Raw genomic sequence first — 20,747 nt, forward strand, 5'->3', positions numbered from 1 at the left:
CTAGGCATGTGGGCTTCAGCAGTTGTGGCACAGGGGCTCAGTAGTTGTGGCTCGTGGGGTCTAGAGTGCAGGCTCAGTAGTTGTGGCACATGGGCTTAGTTGCTCCACGGCACGTGGGTTATTCCCGGACCAGGGCTCTAACCCATGTCCCCTGCATTGGCAGGCGGACTCTTAACCACTGTGCCACAAGGAAGTCCACTTTTTCTTTTTTGTGTGTGTATCTACTATAGTTTTTTGGTTTGCTGTTCCCATGAGGTTTTGTTATAGTAGTCAATACATGTACAAGGTTGTTTTAAGTTGCTGGTCTCTTTCATGCCTGGAGAAGTTCCTTTAGCATTTGTTGTAAATCTCATTTGGTGGTGCTGAATTCTTTTAGCTTTTGCTTGTCTGTAAAGCTTTTGATTTCTCTGTTGAATTTGAATGAGAACCTTGCTGGGTAGAGTATTCTTGGTTGTAGGTTTTTCCCTTTCATCACTTGAAATACTTCGTACCATTCCCTTCTGGCCTGCAGAGTTTCTGCTGAAAAATCAGCCGATAACCTTATGGGGATTCCCTTGTATGTTATTTGTTGCTTTCCCTTGTTGCTTTTGATATTTTTTCATTGTATTTAATTTTTGTCTGTTTGATTAATACATGTCTCACTGCATTCCTCCTTGGGTTCATCCTGTATGGGATTCTCTTCACTTCCTGGACTTGAGTGAGTGTTTTCTTTCTCCTGTTAGGGAAATTTTTGGTTATAATATGCTCAAATATTTTCTCAGGCCCTTTCTCTTTCTCTTCTCCTTCTGGGACCCCTATAATGCGAATGTTGGTGCATTTAATATTGTTCCAGAGGTCTCTGTGACTGTCCTTATTTCTTTTCATTATTTTTTCTTTATTCTGTTCTATGGCAGTGATTTCCACCACTCTGTCTTCCAGGTCACTTATTCGTACTTCTGCCTCAGTTATTCTGCTATTGATTCCTTCTAGTGTATTTTTTACTTCAGTTATTGTATTCATCTCTGATTGTTTGTTCTTTAAGTCTTCTCTCTCCTTGTTAAACACTTCTTTATCTTCTACATCTGTGCTTCCATTCTTTTGATGATTTTGGATCATCTTTACTATCATTACTCTGAATTATCTTTCAGGTGGATTGCTTATCTCTTCAGTTGTTCTTGTGGGTTTTTATCTTGTTCGTTCGTTTTCAGCGTACTTCTCTGTTGTCTCATTTTGTCTTTTTGTGTTTGTGGTCTCCCTTCCACAAGCTGCAGGATTGTAGTTCCTCTTGCTTCTGGTGTCTGCCCCCTGATGGGTGAGGTTGGTCCAGGGGCTTCTGCAGGCTTTCTGGTGGGATGGACTGGTTCCTGCTCTCTGGTGCGTGGAGCTGGGTCTTGTTCCTCTGATGGGCAGGGCCATGTCAAGCGGTGTGTTTTGAGGTGGCTATAAGCTTAGTACAACTTTAGGCAGCCTGTCTTCTGATGGGTGGGGCTGTGTTCCTGTCTTGGTGGTTGTTTGGTCTGAGGCTTTGCAGCACTGGAACCTACAGGTTGTTGGGTGGGGCCTGGTCTAGGTACTGAAATATGGACCTCTGGGAGAGCTCATTCCGATCAATATTCCCTGGGGCTTCCGCTACCAGTGTCCTTGCACCCACAGTGAGCTACAGTGGAACTTTGCCTCCCCAGGAGACCCTCCAAGAGCTGTAGGTAGGTGTAGCCCGGGTTCCTATGGAGGTACTCCTTTGTGCTGGGTCCCAGTGCACGTGAGACCTTGTGTGCACCCTCCAAGAGTGGAGTCTCTGTTTCTCTCAGCCCTGTGGAGTTCCTGCACTCACACCCTGCTGGCCTTCAAGGCTAAGTGCTCTGGGGTTCTTCCACCCAATGCCAGACCCTCAGACTGTCTTGGAGGGCTATTTTGTGTGGGAACATCCCTGTATAGGCTGTGTGGTTTTAATGTTTTTCAGTGTGTGGGTTTTTTTTAGTATAGATGTCTGCCACCTGTTTCCTCAGTGTATGCTGGCCATTATCCCCTTTATAGGAGGTGTGACTAATGTCCTGGTGACCAGAGCCTGAACTGGATATTGAGCAGGGCCTCCCCTTTGCTCTGTGTTTGTCACTGCCATGTCAGAGGTGGGGTCTGCTCACTAATTGTTGGAGTAGAGGCCCGCAGATCTGTTTCTTAGCTGTGTTTCTGATCTGTGGTGTGAGGTAGGTGGGAGTGGAGCATGCCCACTGTGAGGGAAGCCACTGAGTATTCCTCCTCTGGAGCTGTTCACCAGTGGGTGTGCTCTGTTGTGTCACCATTCATGCATTGTGCGAGCTCTCAGATTACACTACTGTTGGCACTGCTCTCGGCTCCACCTTAACTGTGGGTATGCCAGCAATTGGCCCTGGTGTCTCAGACATTGTTTTCACCATGCCACCAGGGTAGATCCACTGAAGTCAGGACCCAGGGTTGTAGTAATCATGGATCTGGACCTGCTGTGGGCACTACGGGGGCAGCTCAGATGCTGGCCTGGCCCAACCCCCCGTGGATGTGCCCACAAAGTCTACAGCTGCTAAAGCTAGACCCGTCTTGGCTGTGGGAGCACTTGCTGTCCATTCAGATGTTTTCTAGGTGCTGAGTTTACAAAGCTGGTCATGGGGGTGTCAATTCACAGTTTGTGCAGCTGCAAGGAGAGAATTCAGCTTTTCATCCTTAGTTGCATGGTCCCTGGGGCTCAGCTGTGGTTTCAGCCCCACCTCTGTGTGTGGGCCACCCACAGAGGTCTGCTCCCGAGGCTGCCCTGGAGCACACAAGTCTGCTCTGGCAAGGAGGGGGCGCGGAGATGGTGGTGGCTGGGGTCGTAGCAGCCCTGGTGGGGACGGGGCATGCAGGTTAGCTCGTGGCTGTGGGTGTGAGAGAGCTGACCCCAGCAGGGGCTCTTCTTAGTGCCAAGGAAGGCAGGGGCTGGAGCACAGGGAGAAGGCTGCAATGGCAGCCCCTCCCCTTGTGTGGCACTCAACAATGGCACTTCACTTCCATGACAGTCGGGGTTTCCTCCTCAAGCATTCCAGGTTGTGGATTTCCTCACTCTCCTTTCCTCAGGCTGTCTCCTTCCAGCCAACAGCAGTCCTCTCCCCAGGTTTGCTTTCCAAACTCCATGTTCCAGCACCCAGCTCCATCTGCAGCATTGGACACACATCTCAGGATGGGGCACGAAGGGCTCTGGCATGGACCATCTGTGTAGGTCTCATTCTGTCTTGCCTGACACAGATCGGTTGCTCTGCTGTCCTCTGACAGCCCCCGAAGCACCCCTTCTGTCCCAACTGATCTCCCCGCTGGTGAGGGGGCTTCACTGACTGTAGGAACCTCTCCTCTCCTTCAGCTCCCATGCCAGGGGTGCAGCTCCCATCCTGCTTCCTCTCCTCTTCCTTTCCCCTTCTTCTTTCTTTCATCCTAACTGGTATTACAGGGCTTTTTCTTGTCCATTTAGGCGTCCAGGGTCCTCTGCTAGTGTTCAACTTGTGCTCTGTGAGAACTGTTCCATTTGTAGATGTATTCTTTTGTTCTTTTTGTTTGTTTGTTTTGGCTGCACTGCATGCAGGATCTTAGTTTCCCGACCAAGGATAGAACCGGTGGCCCCTGCAGTGGAAGCATGGAGTCTTAACCACTGGACTGCCAGGGAAGTCGCTGTAGATGTATTCTTGATGCATTTTTGGGGAGAGATGAACTCCACGTCCTCCTACTAATCTGCCATCTTAACCCCTGGTTCCTTGTTTTTTCAAAAACATTTTAATTGAAGCATAGTTGATTTCTAATATTGAGTGAGTTTCAGGAGAACAACATAGTGAATTCTTTTTCCACTATATTACATTATGGGTTATTACAAGATAGTAGGTATAATTCCCTGTGCTATACAGTAAATGTTTTGGTTATTTTTTATGTATAATAGTTTTTATCTGTTAATCTCATACCTAATTTGTCCTGTCTCTCCTCTTGTCTCATTTGGTAACCACAAGTTTGTTTTTAGGGCTGTAGGTCTGTTTCATTGTTGCATATGTATTAGTTTGCATTATTTTTTACATTTCCCGTGTAACTAATAACATTCATTGTTTGTCTTTGCTGTCTCACTACTACCACAAAGGATAATATTGCCTAGGTCCATCTACATTGCTGCAAATGGCAGAGTTTGAGTTTTAGTTAGGGCTGAGTATTATTGCATTGAGGGTGTGTGTGTGTGTGTGTGTGTGTGTGTGTGTGTGTATCCCAGTTCTTTTTACCTATCAGTCTGTGGATGGGCGCTAGGGTTGCTTCCATGCTTTGACTATTGTCAGTGATGATGCTATAACATACAGGTACATGTATCTTTTCCCGTGAGTGTTTTCAGGATATATATGTTTAGGAGTGGAAAAGCTGGATGACGTGGTGTTTCAGTTTGTATGTTTTGAGGAAACTTTATGCTGTTTGCATAGTGGCAGCCCCAATTGCCATTCGCACCAACAGTGTATGGGGCTTCCCTATTCTCCACCTCCTTGCGAAGATTTCTTATTTGGAGCCTGTTGGATGCTAGCCACTGTGACAGGTGTGAGGTGATATGTCATGGCTGTTTGGATTTGCATTTCTCTAACGATTAGTGATGTGGAGCATCTTTTCAGGTGCCTGATAGCCATCTGCCTGTCATCTTTGGAAAAAGAAGTGTATTCCGATGTTCTGCCTATATTTCGATTGGGTTGTTGGTTGGTTGGTTGGTTGGTTGGTTTTTCTCCTATGGAGCTGTATGAGCTGTTTATACGTTTGGATTCACCCCTTCTCAGCCATTTCACATGCAGATATTGTGTCCCATTTTTAGGTTGCCTTTTCGTTTTGTCGATGGTCTCCTTTGCTGTGCGAAAGCTTTGAAGTTCAACTAGGTCCCGTGTGTTTAGGTTTGCTTAGATGACTTTTGCCTGAGGAGACAGATGCCTTGCCAAAGAGAGTGCTACGATTTATGTCCAAGAGTGTTCTGCCAGTGTCTCATCGAGGAGTTTTAGGGATTCAGGTCTCACCTTTAGGTCTTTCACCCATTTTGAGTTCAGGTTTGTGGAAGGTGTGTAGAAATGTTCTAGTCTCATTGTTTTCCATGTAGGTATCCAGTTTTGCCTGCACCACTTGTGGAAGAGACTGTTGTCAGTTGTGTACTCCTGCCTCCTATGTCGTCGACTCATTGACCGTAGCTGCCTGGGTTTACTTCTGGGCCCATTTCTGGGCTCTCTGTCCTTTTCCATTGAGTTCTGTGTCTGTTTCTGTGCCAGTACAAGGCTGTTTTGATTTCTGTAGCTTTGTAGTTTGGTCTGAAGCCTGGGAGCGTGGTAGCTCCAGCCGTCTTCTTTGCTTTGGCCATGCTGGGTCTATGCTGGGTCTTGTGTGCCTCCCTACAAATTTTAGGAATATTTGTACTAGTTCTAAGAAAGACGTCATGGGTATTTTGCTAGGGATTGCCTTCAGTCTGTAGATTGCTTCAGGTAGTATGGCCATTTGAACAATCTTAATCCTTGCAATCCCAGAGCTCGGGCTCTCTTTCCATTTCTATGTATCATCTTCTATTGGGTTCATCAGTGTTTTATAGTTTTCAGAATATAGGTCTTTCACCTCATTGGTTAAGTGTATCCCGAGGTGTTGAATTCTTTTAGGCGCGATTTGAGAAGACATTCTTCTTCTCATGTTTTTTCTTTTTCTTTCAGGGAGTTACTTCATTTTTTATGGAAAAGCAGTATGTTTTTGTGTATTCATCTTGTACACTGTGAGTTTGTGGAAGTCTTTTTGTAGTGCTGATATTTTCGGCATGGTGAATTTAATGTTTTTCTATTTCCAAAGTATTATGTCATCTGAAAATGGTGACAGTTCTCCTTCTTCATATCAAATATGTATTCCCTTTATTTCATGGTTTTACCCCATTTCTGTGGCTAGGACTTCCAATACTCATTTTTTCCTGTTTTTAAAATTAATTTTTATCAGAGTATATTTGCTTTACAATGTTGTGTGAGTTTCTCCTGTACAGCAAAGTGATTCAGATATACATATACATATATCCCCTCATTTTTGGATCTTCTTCCCATTAAGTCACCACAGAGCAATGAGTAGAGTTCCCTTTGCTATACAGAATGTTCTCATTAGTTATCTATTTTATACATAGTATCAATAATGCTAGTACTCTTATTAATAGAAACTGCAAGAGGGGCACTACCGCTATTCTGCTTCAGGCAAATACAACAGGGTTGCTGTACAAGAAATGTTTGAAGCTGCCCTTTCTTATACAACATTTTCATATAAAAGCCTGTATTGTGTGTTGGAAAAAGTCTCTCCAATAAAAGGTAGAAGAGACAATGTACTTTGCTGATGACAATACCAAATCACGATAAGCTCTAACATATTGCAGAAGAAGACCCACCATACTTCGCCATTCCAGGAAGAAAACTAATTCCCTGTGTTAAGTTTGTAAATATTGATACATAGAAAAGCATCTTCTCACATCAATAGTGGATTAGTAGTTTGTGGGGAGTTGAAGGGAGCTACAGCTTTAACTATGCTGTTTAGATTTTCTAAAATATGCATCCAGGTATTATTCCTAAAGTGAATAAAAATAAATAGGAATTTGAAAAAGCTAGTTATGCATTCTTGGGGAATAACAGAATGGCCCTCATTAGAGCCAATGTCAAGAGTACTGTCAGGCTGGTGCCCTGGGCCTGTGCCTTAGAGTCTCAAATGGTGGTACAAAGCATTCACTGTGCCCAGATGACCAATGTTGCAGAAAGTCCTGAGTCTCACTCGGTGATATCCATCTTGTGCCTGGCTTCCTGTGCCCAAATTCTGTCACATTTCCTCTCCCAGTGGGACTGTAGAGAGCCATCGTGTACCCTACCCAGAACCAGGATTTATTTGCTAATTGTGTCCCACAGTGGTTCAAGCAGTTCATACTGTTTGAATAGTCAGTATTGATTGACACCAAGAAAGCCCAATGAGTGGGCCTGATAAACCACCCTGACATTGTTTGGGCATCTAGAGTAAACAAAAATAAGACAGAAGGAAAGGTATCTCATCTGGTGCACAGCAAGCCATTTCTAAATTACATAGAGGTCATGCCATGAAAACACCTGGACCAGCACTTTCTAACAGATCAGACCCCTTTTTAGGATGATGATGATGATACTGGTTACCATTCATTGGATGTTGGTTACATGCCAGGCACTGTTCAAGATTCTGAGAACAGGGCTTTACACTGTGAAGTTGGAAAAGCAGATTATAAACATAATAAGCAGTAAATAGCTACTATTTACTAAGCATTTACCGTGTTCCAAGAACATTTTACATACATTATCTCACAACCCCCCTGCACAGTAGATGGCATTCTCCCCACCTCACACCTAGGAAACTAAGGTTAGAGAAGGTGAAAGGACTTCCTGTGATCACCCAGTTATAAAGGGGCTGACCCAAAGAGGAAATTGGGAGTGTCTATACCAGACCCCCAGTAACTGCCTTTGTCTCAGGACAGGACCACATTCCCTTGGGAGGGGAGCTCACAGTGAGGATTCACAGGGCCCAGGACAATGATGACCCCAGACGTGAGACTATTGAGGTCAGTAGAGCCGTGGACAAGAGGTGGCACAGGCTGGGACAGGAGCCACCACGTTCAGGGCCCCCATCCCTGGCCAGGCCAGCAGCCCCGAGCCCCACCCTGTGTCCTGGCCAAGTTTGGGTTCCTCCATCTGTCCCTTAAAACAAAGCATATTTATACTCAGTCTCCTGAATGGAGCCCCCATTATTCCCTGACCATGGTACGTTCAAGTGTTGCCCACAGAATTCTCCAGGACCAAATTAGTTGTTTCCTGAAAGCTCCCTAACATCTTCCCCCATCTCCCCACCCCACCCTCTGTCCAAACACTAGGAGCACAGCAGCTGCTCCCATCACCTGGGAACATAGAGATAGGTGCCAGCGGCATCACTTTCACCCCACGAGAACTCAGGTTCCTGGCAGGGCCCGCCAAGCCAGTGTATGGCCCCTGAATGTTCCCCGCAGCCAGAGTCTTGACCTAAGCAGGGGAATTTCTTGGCCAGCAGCCAAAAACATGGGACATGCAGCCATGAGTGAATACAGGCAGTAGTGTAGGGGAAGCTCCTGAATGCAGGCCCAGGAAGTTTGAGTTCTCTTCATGACATTGTCACCAACAAGCAGGGACAGGACCTCAACCATAAACCTCTCTGTTCCTGAACCTCTCAAATGCTGAATGAAAACAAGTTCAGTGAACTTAAACTTTCTGCCAAAACAGAATCTTTGTGCAGGTGCGTACAAGGAATTTTTATGCCCATGGCTCCCGGAATTCTGATCATTGGTTCTGGGATGTGGCAAAGAATCTGCATTTTACACTAATTGGACAGAGAAGGCCTGTGTCTGCCAATTCACAGATCACTAGCTTAAATGCCCATCAAGGGAAGCCTGATTTTAACAGAATTCTGTACAAAGGAATGCTATGTGGCCCGAAAAATGAGAACATACAAGCTATTTTATAAAAAGGGACAAAGTGAGCAATCACATGGTTGAAGGACAGGGAAGGAAATGTTTCACATTACTCTGAAACCAGATGAAAGTATTACCCATTCCAAAGTAATTATAGAGTGTTTTCTCCTATTAACTCTGGATAAGCTGTTGAGACACACCTCCCCTTTACCAATACCATCTGCCGGTAGACTCAACTTTAAAGTGACACCCAGATCAAAGGCACTGCCGCCTGCATCATCTTGAGGGGAGGCTGACGCTTCAGACCCAGATCTGCTAGTTCCGGGCTCTGGCCAATTGCTTCTTCCTTTGGCATGACCTTTTCATCATTTGTCAATTGGACTACAACAGATACACCTCTCAAGTGTAGTGTAGGTCAATTTAGAGAATGTGAACTGTTGGTTTAGTTAATGGAATTATAACAATGACCATCATGCTAAACTGATAGATATATAAGTTGATCCTGCAGCGACTGCAATAAAGACCCTCAATCCTAACATCTCTTTCCCTTTCCACACGGCTGGGAGGATCTGACAGTCATTAACAACTCAGGTAAACAGAAGCTTGGGGATGCCATCCCCAACACACTCCACTTTTGGACCAAAAGAAGATACAAGGTCACTTCTAGGGCGAGGTCTCAGGGGACAGGGGAACTGCATCTCACTGTCCTGGTGCAATGTTCCACTGGTAGGACTTGAAATTTAATCGGTTTTCTGGTTAAGGATTTCTACATCTGATGTCAACACGAGGAAAGCCAAGAATTCGACCCAGGAAGCCTAGTCCTAGAGCGGCACGACTGCTCAGCCCCGCTGAGGCCTATAAAAGTATTTCTCTAGAGTAAACTACCCACCACAGCCAGGGCTACTGGGCAACACAGAGGCCTCCACTTCTAGGGGCGGAGCCTAGGAAGGGGCGGGGCTTAGCGTGAGGATGCTTTGCGACTCAGGTTCCGCCGGCGTCACTCACAACATCCTTGGCCCACTCCTGCGCAAACCAGTCCACGTGAGGACCTGAAGATTCACACACGCAAAGCCGAGCCCAGCAGCTCCCCTAGAAGCCAGGACCGAGAGGCGCCCCCGGAGCTCCGAAGTTTCGAACCGCGTCGCCTCGTCCTGCACCACAGAGACCTGGCCCACCTCACCTGTCAATCAGGAGTCACTGCCTGCAGGACCAACTCCACCTCGCTCTTTGCTTGGCCCAGGGAGCGCCGCCCGCGCCGCCATTGGGATGATGGGCAGCCGGCCCCGCAGCCCCAGCGCCTCCCCTGCAGACCGGTGGGGACCGCAGCCCGGAGGACAGGGCCCTGCCAAGCACCGCGAAAGGAGGAGCCCGCGGGCCCCGAGTCCAAGTCCAAGGCGGCGCCCAGCCTGGACAACCTGACCTGGCCCCCAACCGTGGACACGCTCATCTTCGTGGTGGTCCTGCCCACGGGCTGTGCCCTGCACGTGCCCCCGGACGACGTCGACGTGGTGCTGGAGCCCGAGCCAGCGTCCGTGAGGCAAGTGTCTCTTGGAGATCGCATCCTCATGCTGGTCCCTAAGGCCCTGGTGGGCTCGGGCATTGAACACCCCTTGGGACAGGGCCTGGAACGGGGCGCTTTCCTGCTCACTCCCGGGGAGTACATTACCCTGGAGCAGGGATTCTTCTGCTCAGCTGTCCCAGAGATCGCTGCCAAGAAGAGGCCAAAGGGAGAATGCGGACATGGATGCTGAGTTCCTGCCACCCGGGATGGATGCCACAGCCGGCTCCGTTGCTGGGCTCCACCTTTCTGCTGGAAGTGTGCTTGGCTTCTACCTGTTGGGCCTAGTCTCAGAGCCGTCCCCTTGGACCCCCAACCCTAGTCCAGAGAGACGCTCTCCTCACCACGATGACAATCTGGACTTGCACCTTCCAGAGCCCTTCTCCGACTCACCACTCCAACCTCTACCTCCCTCTCCAAGTCCAGGTCCTCACCAGCGTCCCCAACGCCCTCATAGTCCTCCACGCAAGACCTGGAAATGACTGTTCCCTGAATCAACTGCCTCCCACAATTCCTGGCCAATTGAACGGGGACCAGGATAGTCTTCTGATATTGGCTGTGTGTGCGTTGCACACACTGTAAGAATCACAGGAACAGATGCTTTATGGATGCAGGCTGCACTGCAGAATTTTGATCAGTGACTGACTAAAACACCTGAAAGGAAGCTCACCTGGGCAAAGAAAAGCCTCTTGAAATACAGTGTGCTTTCTGACAGCCAGACTGCTGCTTAGGTTTTCTCTAGGGAGGGCACTCTTAACCAGCTCTTCCCGCCTCCACCTCCCAGTTTGCTTCCAACTTAAGCGACAGCACTTTTCTCTAAAAAGCCATCCTTTCCCAGGCACACTACCACTGCCCCTTCCACTCCTTTTCTGGTCGATAGAGTAATTGCTAAATTTCTTTTGTCTACATGGTTTTGTCCCTAGTGTCCGTGATAGTTTGACTACCCTCTGCCCATTGTGAACTTTTCTGGATGTTTTTCCCTCCTGAGATGAGTCATGCTCTGAATAATGGACTGTATTTTGGCAAAATACTAATTATATTTGAAATTTTATGTCTCCTTTTTGCTGAGGCTGGGGCAAGTCAATGGAATCCTTTTACAGGCTTCCTTGTTCTTTGAACAAACTAGATCATCTACACATTGTGTTAGGACTAAATCACAAGGGAAATTTAGATCTTTTAACTCTTGATCGACAACCAGGGAAAAATAGAAGGGAGCTGCAGTGTACTCCAGGGGCATGACTGTCCAGGTATGTTGTTGTCCTCTCCAGGTAGCAAAATCATATTGACTGCCTTGGTCTAGAGGCAAACGAAAAAAAGGCAGAGCAAAGATACATTAGAGTGAGGCAAGTGGCTTCATGTGGAATTGATGATAGGATGGTATTTGGGTTAATTTCTGTCAGGTAGTGAGGTATACATATTTTGTCGATGGCCTTAAGGTGTTGAACAAATCAAAATCCTTGTCTGTTTGGCTTCATTTCTTGCTGGATGAGAGTGTTACAAAGGCAGTGCATGGGAAGAGCTTTGTAGAAGGCATTCAACTATACGTTTGAGCTCTTCTTTTGGCATCAAGGGGTATTGTGGGAAGTTTGGGTAACAACTTGGTAGAATGTATCTGAACTTTAATAAGTTCTGCTCCCATTATTTTACCTCTTTTTCTTTTTTCCCATTATTTTTTCTATATCAGGGGAATATCTAGCCGATAGAGGGTCAGATTTGGTGTCAAAATCTGGGGTATTTATCAAATAGAGTGGGAATGCAAAGGTATACTCAGAACAGAGTCAATTGGCTATGAACAGAGAGGTCCTCTGAAAACTCAAGAAATATTCCCTCTGGTGAGCTTCTAATATAACAATTCTCTGTGTAAAGTTAAGTTCTACCCTGTTAGATTGGCAGGTGTGTTGTCACAGAGCAGGAAGGAATGTTTCCAGTCAAAGGGCTCAAGGGTTTCATATAAAGGCTGGGAGACAGGGAAAATCTGTGCGTTATTTGAAATACTGATCATGTGTGTGGGGCGTTTACGCCAAGGAAGAGGCTGAGCAAAGGTGGCAGGGTTTATTACAGAAAGAGTAGCAGTTGTATTGAAGGACTTACACTAATAAGTTTCAGATCTTATTCAAAAGATACAATAATCAAGACAGTGTGCTATTGGCACATGAATAGTCATACAACAGGTCAATGGAACAGAATTATGAGTCAGAAACAAATCTTTACATTGATGGTCAATTTAGTTCTGACAAAAGTGCCAAGACAATTAAATGTAAAAGGCATAGTCTTTTTAACAATTGAATCATCACATTCAAAAAAACCCTTAAACTATTAGTTTACACCATACCCACACACAAAACCACAAATTGGATGAAAGACCTAGATGTAAAAACTAAAGCTATTAATTTCTTCAAAAAAAAGGGGGGAAATCTTTATGACCTTGGTTGGGCAGAAGGTTCTTAGATACAACACCAAATTTACAATCCAATTTTTAAACTTGGTATTCTGAAAGTCAGCAAAATTTTAAACACATGCACATCAAAAGTCACCAATAAAAATTTTTAAAATAAACCTATAACTAATATAATGTTATATGTCAATTATATCGCAATGAAACAATGGAGGAAAGTCCCTAAAATGGGAGAAAATATGTGCAATCACATATCAGATAAAGGACTTGTATCCAGAATATATAAAGAACTTTTACAACTCAAAAATAAGGCAAATGAGAGAATTTTTAAATGGACAAAAGAGTTGAATAGATATTTAACCATAAAAGATACACAACATAGGCTTAGCTAATACACTCATGAGAAGATATTCAATGTCATTAGTCATTAGAGAAATGCAAGTTAAAGCCACGATGACATACCAAAACACACTCACTAGAATGGCTATAATCAAAGAAGACAGACAATACCAAGTTCTAGTGAGAATGAGGAAAGAGTGAAACCCACATGCATTGCTGGTGAGAACGTCAAACTGTACAGCCATTCTGGAAAGTGGAACATAAACTTGCCATTTGACCCAAGAATTCCATTCCTTGGAATCTATGCAAGAGACCTGAAAACATATGTCCCCACAAAGACATGTATAGGAGTGTTCATAGCAGCATTACTCATAATAGCCCCCAAATAGAAATAATCCAAATGTCCAAATACTGATGAATGTATGGAAATGCAAATGTGGTATTTCCGTACAAGAGATACTACTCCTCAAGTAAAATGAAAGAACAACATATACAACATGCTACAACATGGGTAAACCATGGATAACAACTGCTACAACAGGAATAAACTACCAAAACAGTATATTAACTGAAACAAGCCAGATGCAAAAGACTACACATTGAATGATTCATTTCTATGAAATATCCAGTAAAAAGGCAAATTTATAGACAGAGGCAATCAGCGATTATCTTGGTCTGGGGTTTTGAGAAAGGATTTAATGCAAATAGGCATAAGGGAACGTTCTGAGGTAATGAAGATGTTCTAAAACTGGCTGTGGTGATGATTACCCAAAGTTATCCATAACTTTACTAATAAGCATTAAATTGAAAAAAGAAAAATTAACATCACCTGTAAGGAACAAGTGGATGTGATGTGTCTCCAAAGACACAGGATCACTTATTAGTATTCAAGGCAAAAATATTTATATAATTTTACTCTTATCATGAGGAAACATCAGAGAATCTCAAATTGAGGAACACTAAGAAATAACTACTTATAATTTTCAAAAATATTAATGGCTTGAAAAACAGCAGAAGGCTAAGGAACTATTCCAGATAAAAGTTAACTAAGGAGACATGACACCTGAAAGAAATGCATGATCCTGACCTGCATCTTATAGGCAAAAAAAAAAAAGAAAGAAAACAAGGGAGGTGGTTAATTGCATGAAAGTAGACCAAAGGTACAAACTTCCACTTATAAGATAAATAAGTACTAGCAATGAAATGTAGAGCACACTAACTATAATTAACACTGCTGAGTTAAGAGAATAAATCTAAAGAGTTCTCATCACAAGAAAACAATTTTTTTCTATTTCTTTAATTTTGTACCTATAGGAGATGAGGGACTTTAACTAAACTTATTGTGGTAATCATTTCATGATGTATATAAGTCAAATCATTATGCTGTACACCTTAAACAAACAGTGCTGTATGTCAATTACATCTCAATAAACCTGGAAGAAAAAATAATACTAAATTTAAAATTTTTAAATAGATAACAGAGATAGAGATATATAATAAAGGATATTGTTAGTATAATTGACAAAATTGGAAAATGGACTATGGATTAAAGCATGGCAGCAATGTTAAATTTTTTAAAATTTGATAACTGTTCTAAAATATATATGAGAGAATATTCGTGTTAGGAAATATACACTGAACAATTCTGGGGAAAAGAGTCTGAATATATACAACTTACTCTCTAATGATTCAAGGAACAAATATTTATGTATGTGTATATTTATCTATCTATATAAACATACATATCCTGTGGTCTTTCTGAGAGACAGGAATAAAGAATGATACAGCAAATGTGGCAAAGTGTTAAAAGTTAATAGAGGATAAATGAGAATTCTTTACATCGTTTTTGCACTGTTTCTATAAGTTTGGAAAAATTTCAAAATAACGCATTAAATATTCAATAAAACAGCAGGACATTGATAATTCTTTGACATGACATTTATTTCTGAGCAATATGCTTAATAGGCAAACACTAGCAGGAGTCCCACCAAAGTCTAGAACAAGAAAAGATGCCACTTTTCCAATAATATTTGACATTGTACTGGTGATACTAGCCAACGAAATCAGACAAGAGAAAGAAATTAGATGTTTAAAATCTTAAAGGGAAGAAAAATAAGACCATTTGCAAACCATATGATTGTAAACCTAAAAAAACACTGAAAAAAATAAGAGAATTCCATAAGAAAGCTGAATTCAAAATTAAGATACAGAAATCATTGTCTGTCACTTATAACACAGAAGCTGAAGTCCTAGGTTAAAAAAAACAAAAAAAAAAACAAACTGCATTTGGCTTCAGCCTCAGCCTTTAAAAGGCCAAATAGCTACTTCAATGACAGTTTTGTCATTCTTAAAATAGTAAAGGATTAATAATTGTGTGACAACACAGGCCATCATCGTATCAAATCATTGGGATAGCATCACTAATTCAATGCAATTCACCACTCAGTAACATGTTCAGGAAGTAAAGAAAGCACAACATAATATACCAGAATTGCCAGTATTACTGTGAGGTAAGCAGAGAGTCAGTGGGCCAGTACCTCATTCTGCTTCAGGCAAAGACAAAGGTGTTGCTGTACAAGAGATGTTTGAAGCTGCCTTTTCTTATACAACATTTTCATATAAAAGCCTGTATTGCATGTTGGAAAAGGTCTCTCCAATTAAAAACAGAAGGGATAATGTACTTTGCGGATGACAATACCAAACAGCAATAAGATCCAATAAATTGCAGAAAAAGACCCACAATACTTTGCCATTCGGGAAGAAAATACATCCCCTGTGTTATGTTTGTAAGTCCATAGAAAAGGATCCTGTCACATCAATACTGGATTGGGAGTTTGTGGGGAGTTGAAGGGAGCTCCAGCTTTAACTATGCTGTTTAGATATTCTAAAATATGTATTCAGGTATTATTCCTAAAGTGAATAAAAATAAATAGGAATTTTTTAAAGCTAGTTATGCATTCTAGGGGGATAGCAGAATAGCCCTCATCAGATGGACGATTGGCAGCCATCTTGTAACCTACCCAGAACCGGGATTTATTTGCTAATTCCGCCCCCACAGTGGTTCAAGCAGTTCATGTTGATTGGATAGTCAGGTTGGAATGACACCAAGAAAGCCCAATGAGTGGGCCTGATAATCCAACCTGACAGTCTTTGGACATCTTAGAGTAAACAAAAATAAGGCAGAAGGAAAGATATCTGATCTGGTGCTCGGGAAACCATTCCTCAATCATATAGATGTTATGCCCTGAAAACACCTGGACCAGTACTTTCTAGCAGATCAGACCCCTTTTTAGGATGATGATGATATTGTTTACCATTCATTGGATGTTGGCTACATGCCAGACACTGTTCAAGATGATGAGAACAGGGCTGACAATGTCAAGTGGGAAAGACAGATTATAAACATCATAAACAGTAAATAGTTACTATTTACTAAGCACTTACTGTGTTCCAAGAACATTTTACATACATTATCTCACAACCCCCCTGCACAGTAGATGGCATTCTCCCCATTTCACATGTAAGGAAACTGAGGTTAGCAAAGGTGAAATGACTTGCCCGAGGCTGACCAAGGGCATTCCCTGATGGTCCAGTGGTGAGAACTCCAAGCTTCCACTACAGGGTGGACAGGTTCAATCCCTGGTCGGGGAACTAAGAACTCAGCAGGCCTCACCACACGGCCAATTAAAAAAAAAAAAAAAAAGAAAGAAAGAAAGGGGCTGACCAGAGGAGGAAATCGGGTGCAACTATGCCAGGCCCCCAGTAACTGCCTTTATCTCAGGACAGGACCACATTCCCTTGGGAGGGGAGCTCACAGTGAGGATTCACAGGGCCCAGGACAATGATGAGCCCAGATGTGAGACTACTGAGGTCAGTAGAGCCGTGGACAAGAGGTGGCACAGGCTGGGACAGGAGCCACCACGTTCAGGGCCCCCATCCCTGGCCAGGCCAGCAGCCCCGAGCCCCACCCTGTGTCCTGGCCAAGTTTGGGTTCCTCCTTCTGGCCCTTAAAACAGAGCATGTTCACACTCACTCTCCTGAATGGAGCCCCCATTGAACATTCCCTGACCATGGGATATTCAAGCTTCGCCGACAGAATTCTCCAGGACAAAAGTAGTTGTTTCCTGCAAGCTCCCCAACATCTCCCCACCCCGCCCTCTGTCCAAACAACAGGCGCACAACAACGGCTCCCATCACCTGGGAACATAGAGGAAAGTGCCAGTGGCATCCACATTCACCCCACGAGAACTCAGGTTCCTGGCAGGGCCCCCTATGCCAGTGTACAGCCCCTGTAAGTTCCCCCAGCCAGCATCCTGACCTAAGCAGAGGAATTTCTTGGCCTGTGGCTGAAACACCGGAAATGCAGCCAGGAGAGCAGATGCAGGCCGGGAGTGTAGGGGAAACCCCTCAAGGCAGGCCCAGGAAGTTTGAGTTCCCTTCATGACTTTGTCACTAACAGGCTGGGATGTGACCTCAACCATAAACCGCCCTATTCCTGAACCCCTCAAATGCTGAATGAAAATAAATGCAGTGATCTTAAACTTTCCCACAAAACAGAATCTTTGTGGAGGTGCTTAAGGAGAATTCCTACGCCCATGACTCCAGGAATTCTGAGCAGTGGTTCTGGGATGCAGCAAAGAATCTGCATTTTACACCAATTGGCCAGAGAAGGCCAGTGTCTGCCAATTCACAAATCACTAGATTGAACGCCCATCGAGAGAAGCCCGATTTAAATGGAATTCAGTACAAAGGAATGCTATGTGGCCCTCAAAATGAGAACATATAAGCTATTTTGTAAAAAGGGACAAAGTGAGCAATCAGGTGGTTAAAGGACAGGGAGGGAAATGTTTCCCCTTCCTCTGAAACCATATGAAAGTATTACCTATGCCAGAATCATTCTTGGATGTTTTCTCCTATTAACACTGGTTAGGCAGTAGAGCCACACCTTCTCTTGGCAACCACCTTCAAGGATCTGACAGTCATTGACATCACAGGCAAGGAGAGGTGAATCCAAAAATTCACCTCACTGTTGGACCAAAAGAAGTTAAAAGGTCACTTCCAGGGCAAGGTCTCAGGGGACGAGCGAACTACATCTCACTGTCCTGGTGCAGCGCTCCACTGGTGGGACTTGAACTTGAATCAGTTTTCCGGTTAAGGTTTTCCGTATCTGAGGTCAACACAAGGAAAGCCAGGAACTCGACCCAGGAAGCCTAGTCCTAGAGCGGCACGATTGCTCCGCCCCCTTGAGGCCTATGAAAGTATTTCTCTAGAGTAAACTACCCACCACAGCCAGGGCTACTGGGCGACACAGAGGCCTCCACTTCTAGGGGCGGAGCCTAGGAAGGGGCGGAGCTTAGCGTGAGAATGCTTTGCGACTCAGGTTCCGCCGGCGCCACTCACAACGTCCTTGGCCCACTCCTGCGCAAACCAGTCCACGTGAGGACCTGAAGATTCACACACGCAAAGCCAAGCGCAGCAGCTCCCCTAGAAGCCAGGACTGAGGGATCCCGAGAGGCGCCCCCAGAGCTCCGAAGGCTCCTCCCTCGTCCCGCAGTCCTGCGCCCCACCGCCCTGCGTCGGCCTCACCTGTCAAACCGATCTGTCACTGCCTGCAGTACCCAGCCCTTCCTCGCCTTCTGCCAGGCCCCAGGCCCGCGGCGACATTGAGAAGATGGGCAGCCGGCCCCGCAGCCCCAGCGCCTCCCCTGCGGACCGGTGGGGACCGCAGCCCGGAGGACCGGGCCCTGCCAAGCGCCGCCGAACGGAGGAGCCCGCGGGCCCCGAGTCCAAGTCCAAGGCGGCGCCCAGCCTGGACAACCTGACCTGGCCCCCGACCGCGGACACGCTCATCTTCGTGGTGGTCCTGCCCACCGGCTGTGCCCTGCACGTGCCCCTGGACGACGTCGACCTGCTGCTGGAGCCCGAGCCAACGTCCGTGAGGCAAGTGTCTCTCGGAGATCGCATCCTCATGCTGGTCCCCGAGGCCCTCCTGGGCTCGGGAGTGGAAGGCCCGTGGGGACAGGGCCTGGGACGGGGCGCTTTCCTGAGCGCTCCCGGGGAGTACATGGCCCTGGAGCCGGGAGTCGTCCGCGCAGCTGCCCCAGAGTTCGCCTGCCAAGAAGAGGTCAACGAGGAGGAGGCGGATGCTGACGCCGACTTCCTGCCGGCTGGGACGGATGCTGCTGCAGTCTCGGTCGCTGGGCTCCGCCCCTCGGCTGGATGTATGTCTGGCTTCGACCTGTTGGGCCTAGTCTCAGAGCCGTCCCCTCGGGCCCCCAACACTAGTTCAGAGAGAGGCTCTCCTCACCACGACGACAACCTGGACTTGCACCTTCCGGAGCCCTTCCCTGACTCACCACTCCAACCTCTACCTCCCTCTCCAAGTCCAGGTCCTCACCAGCGTCCCCAACGCCCTCATGGTCCTCCACGCAAGGCCCGGAGATGCCTGTTCCCTGAATCAACTGCCTCCCACAATTCCTGGCCAACTGAACGGGCAGCAGGAGAGAGTCTTCTGATATTGGCTGTGTGTACCTTGCACACACCGTAAGAATCATACGAACAGATGCTTTATGGATGCGGGCTGCACTGCAGAGTTTTGATCAGTGACTGACTAAAACACCTGAAAGGAAGCTCACCCGGGCAAAGAAAAGCCGCTTGAAATACAGCGTGCTTTCCGACACCCAGACTGCTGCTTAGATTTCCTCTAGGGAGGGCACCCTTAAGCAGCTCTACCCCCGTCCCATTCGCTTCAAACCTAAGCGCCAGCACTTTTCTCTAAAAAGCCATCCTTTTCTGGGCACCCTACCACTGCCCATACCCCTGTTCCCCCCAACCCCCTTAATAGAGTAATTGCTAAATTTGTTTTGTTTACAGGGTTTTGGACCTAGTGTCCATACTAGTTTACAGCAACCCTCTACCCAGTTTGACCTTTTCTGGATGGCAGCTCTAGCCCGTTTGGGGGAATGTAGCCAGTAGTTGTATGTGGACAAATCTTTGTTGGATACAGAACACAGAATGGGGAACAATGACCAGGCGCCCTCCTCTTTCTGAATGATCAGGTTGGCAAATGGTTTAACTTTATTGCTGGGTTTGGGGTGGTATTTTCCCAAAAGAGCCAACTGTTTTCCATTCTTCTTATATGCGTTTAATATATTTCTCTTGTCCTGGAAAAGTTTGTAATTCTAAAGATTCTGTGTTTTATACTTCGAAGATCCCAAATATGTTTTGTACATTACTACTAGCATATAGAAATAATTTGCTCTTATATTGGTCTGACATCCAGCAAAATTACTTAATTTCTGTAATCACTTCTCTGTAGATTCTCTTGCTTGACTGATAAAGATCTCTCCAAATAATGAGAGTATGGCTCTTTTTTTTTGACAAGCCTCTTACATCTTATTTTTCCTTAATCTTTTTTTTAAAATAAATTTATTTATTTATTTATTTTTATTCATTTATTTTTGGCTGCGTTGGGTCTTCGTTGCTGTGTGCGGGCTTTCTCTAGTTGCGACGAGCTGGGGCTGCTCTTCGTTGTGGTGCGCGGGCTTCTCACTGCGGTGGCTTCTCTTGTTGCGGAGCATAGGCTCTTGGCGCACGGGCTTCAGTAGTTGTGGCTCGTGGGCTCCAGAGCACAGGCTCAGTAGTTGTGGTGCACGGGCTTAGCTGCTCCGTGGCATGTGGGATCTTCCGGGACCAGGGCTCGAACCCATGTCCCCTGCATTGGCAGACGGATTCTTAACCATTGCACCACCAGGGAAGTCCCTCCTTAATCTTTTTTATTGGATATTACTTCAAATCCAGGTTGACTGGTATAGTCAATAGGGTCATCCCTTTCTTTTTCTTTTGAAGTATAGTTGATTTACAATATTAGTTTTTGGTGCACAACAAAATAATTCAATATTTTTATAGATTATATTCCAGTTAACGTTATTACAAAAAATGGATATATTTTCCTCTGCTGTACAATATGTCCTTATTCCTTACTTACTTTATACACAGTATTTTAA

General features: G+C 45.3%; 1 protein-coding gene and 1 pseudogene across 1 annotated transcript; both read left to right on the forward strand.

Annotated features, from left to right (window-relative positions):
- The first annotated feature begins 9,718 nt into the window (after positions 1-9,718).
- LOC137765823 (proline-rich protein 23B-like) lies at positions 9,719-10,200 on the forward strand (annotated as a pseudogene).
- An 8,212-nt stretch (positions 10,201-18,412) lies between these two features.
- Positions 18,413-19,288, forward strand: LOC137765824 (proline-rich protein 23C-like). Its single transcript, XM_068545615.1, has one exon. It carries the CDS (start codon positions 18,413-18,415, stop codon positions 19,286-19,288), a length of 876 nt encoding a protein of 291 aa, XP_068401716.1.
- The last annotated feature ends 1,459 nt before the right edge of the window (positions 19,289-20,747 follow it).

Source organism: Eschrichtius robustus, chromosome 6 (assembly GCF_028021215.1).
Source record: "Eschrichtius robustus isolate mEscRob2 chromosome 6, mEscRob2.pri, whole genome shotgun sequence".
Lineage (NCBI taxonomy): Eukaryota > Metazoa > Chordata > Mammalia > Artiodactyla > Eschrichtiidae > Eschrichtius > Eschrichtius robustus.

Coding starts and splice junctions, on each gene's coding strand:
- LOC137765824 (XM_068545615.1), top strand. CDS start 18,413: ATGGGCAGCCGGCCCCGCAGCCCCAGCGCCTCCCCTGCGGACCGGTGG.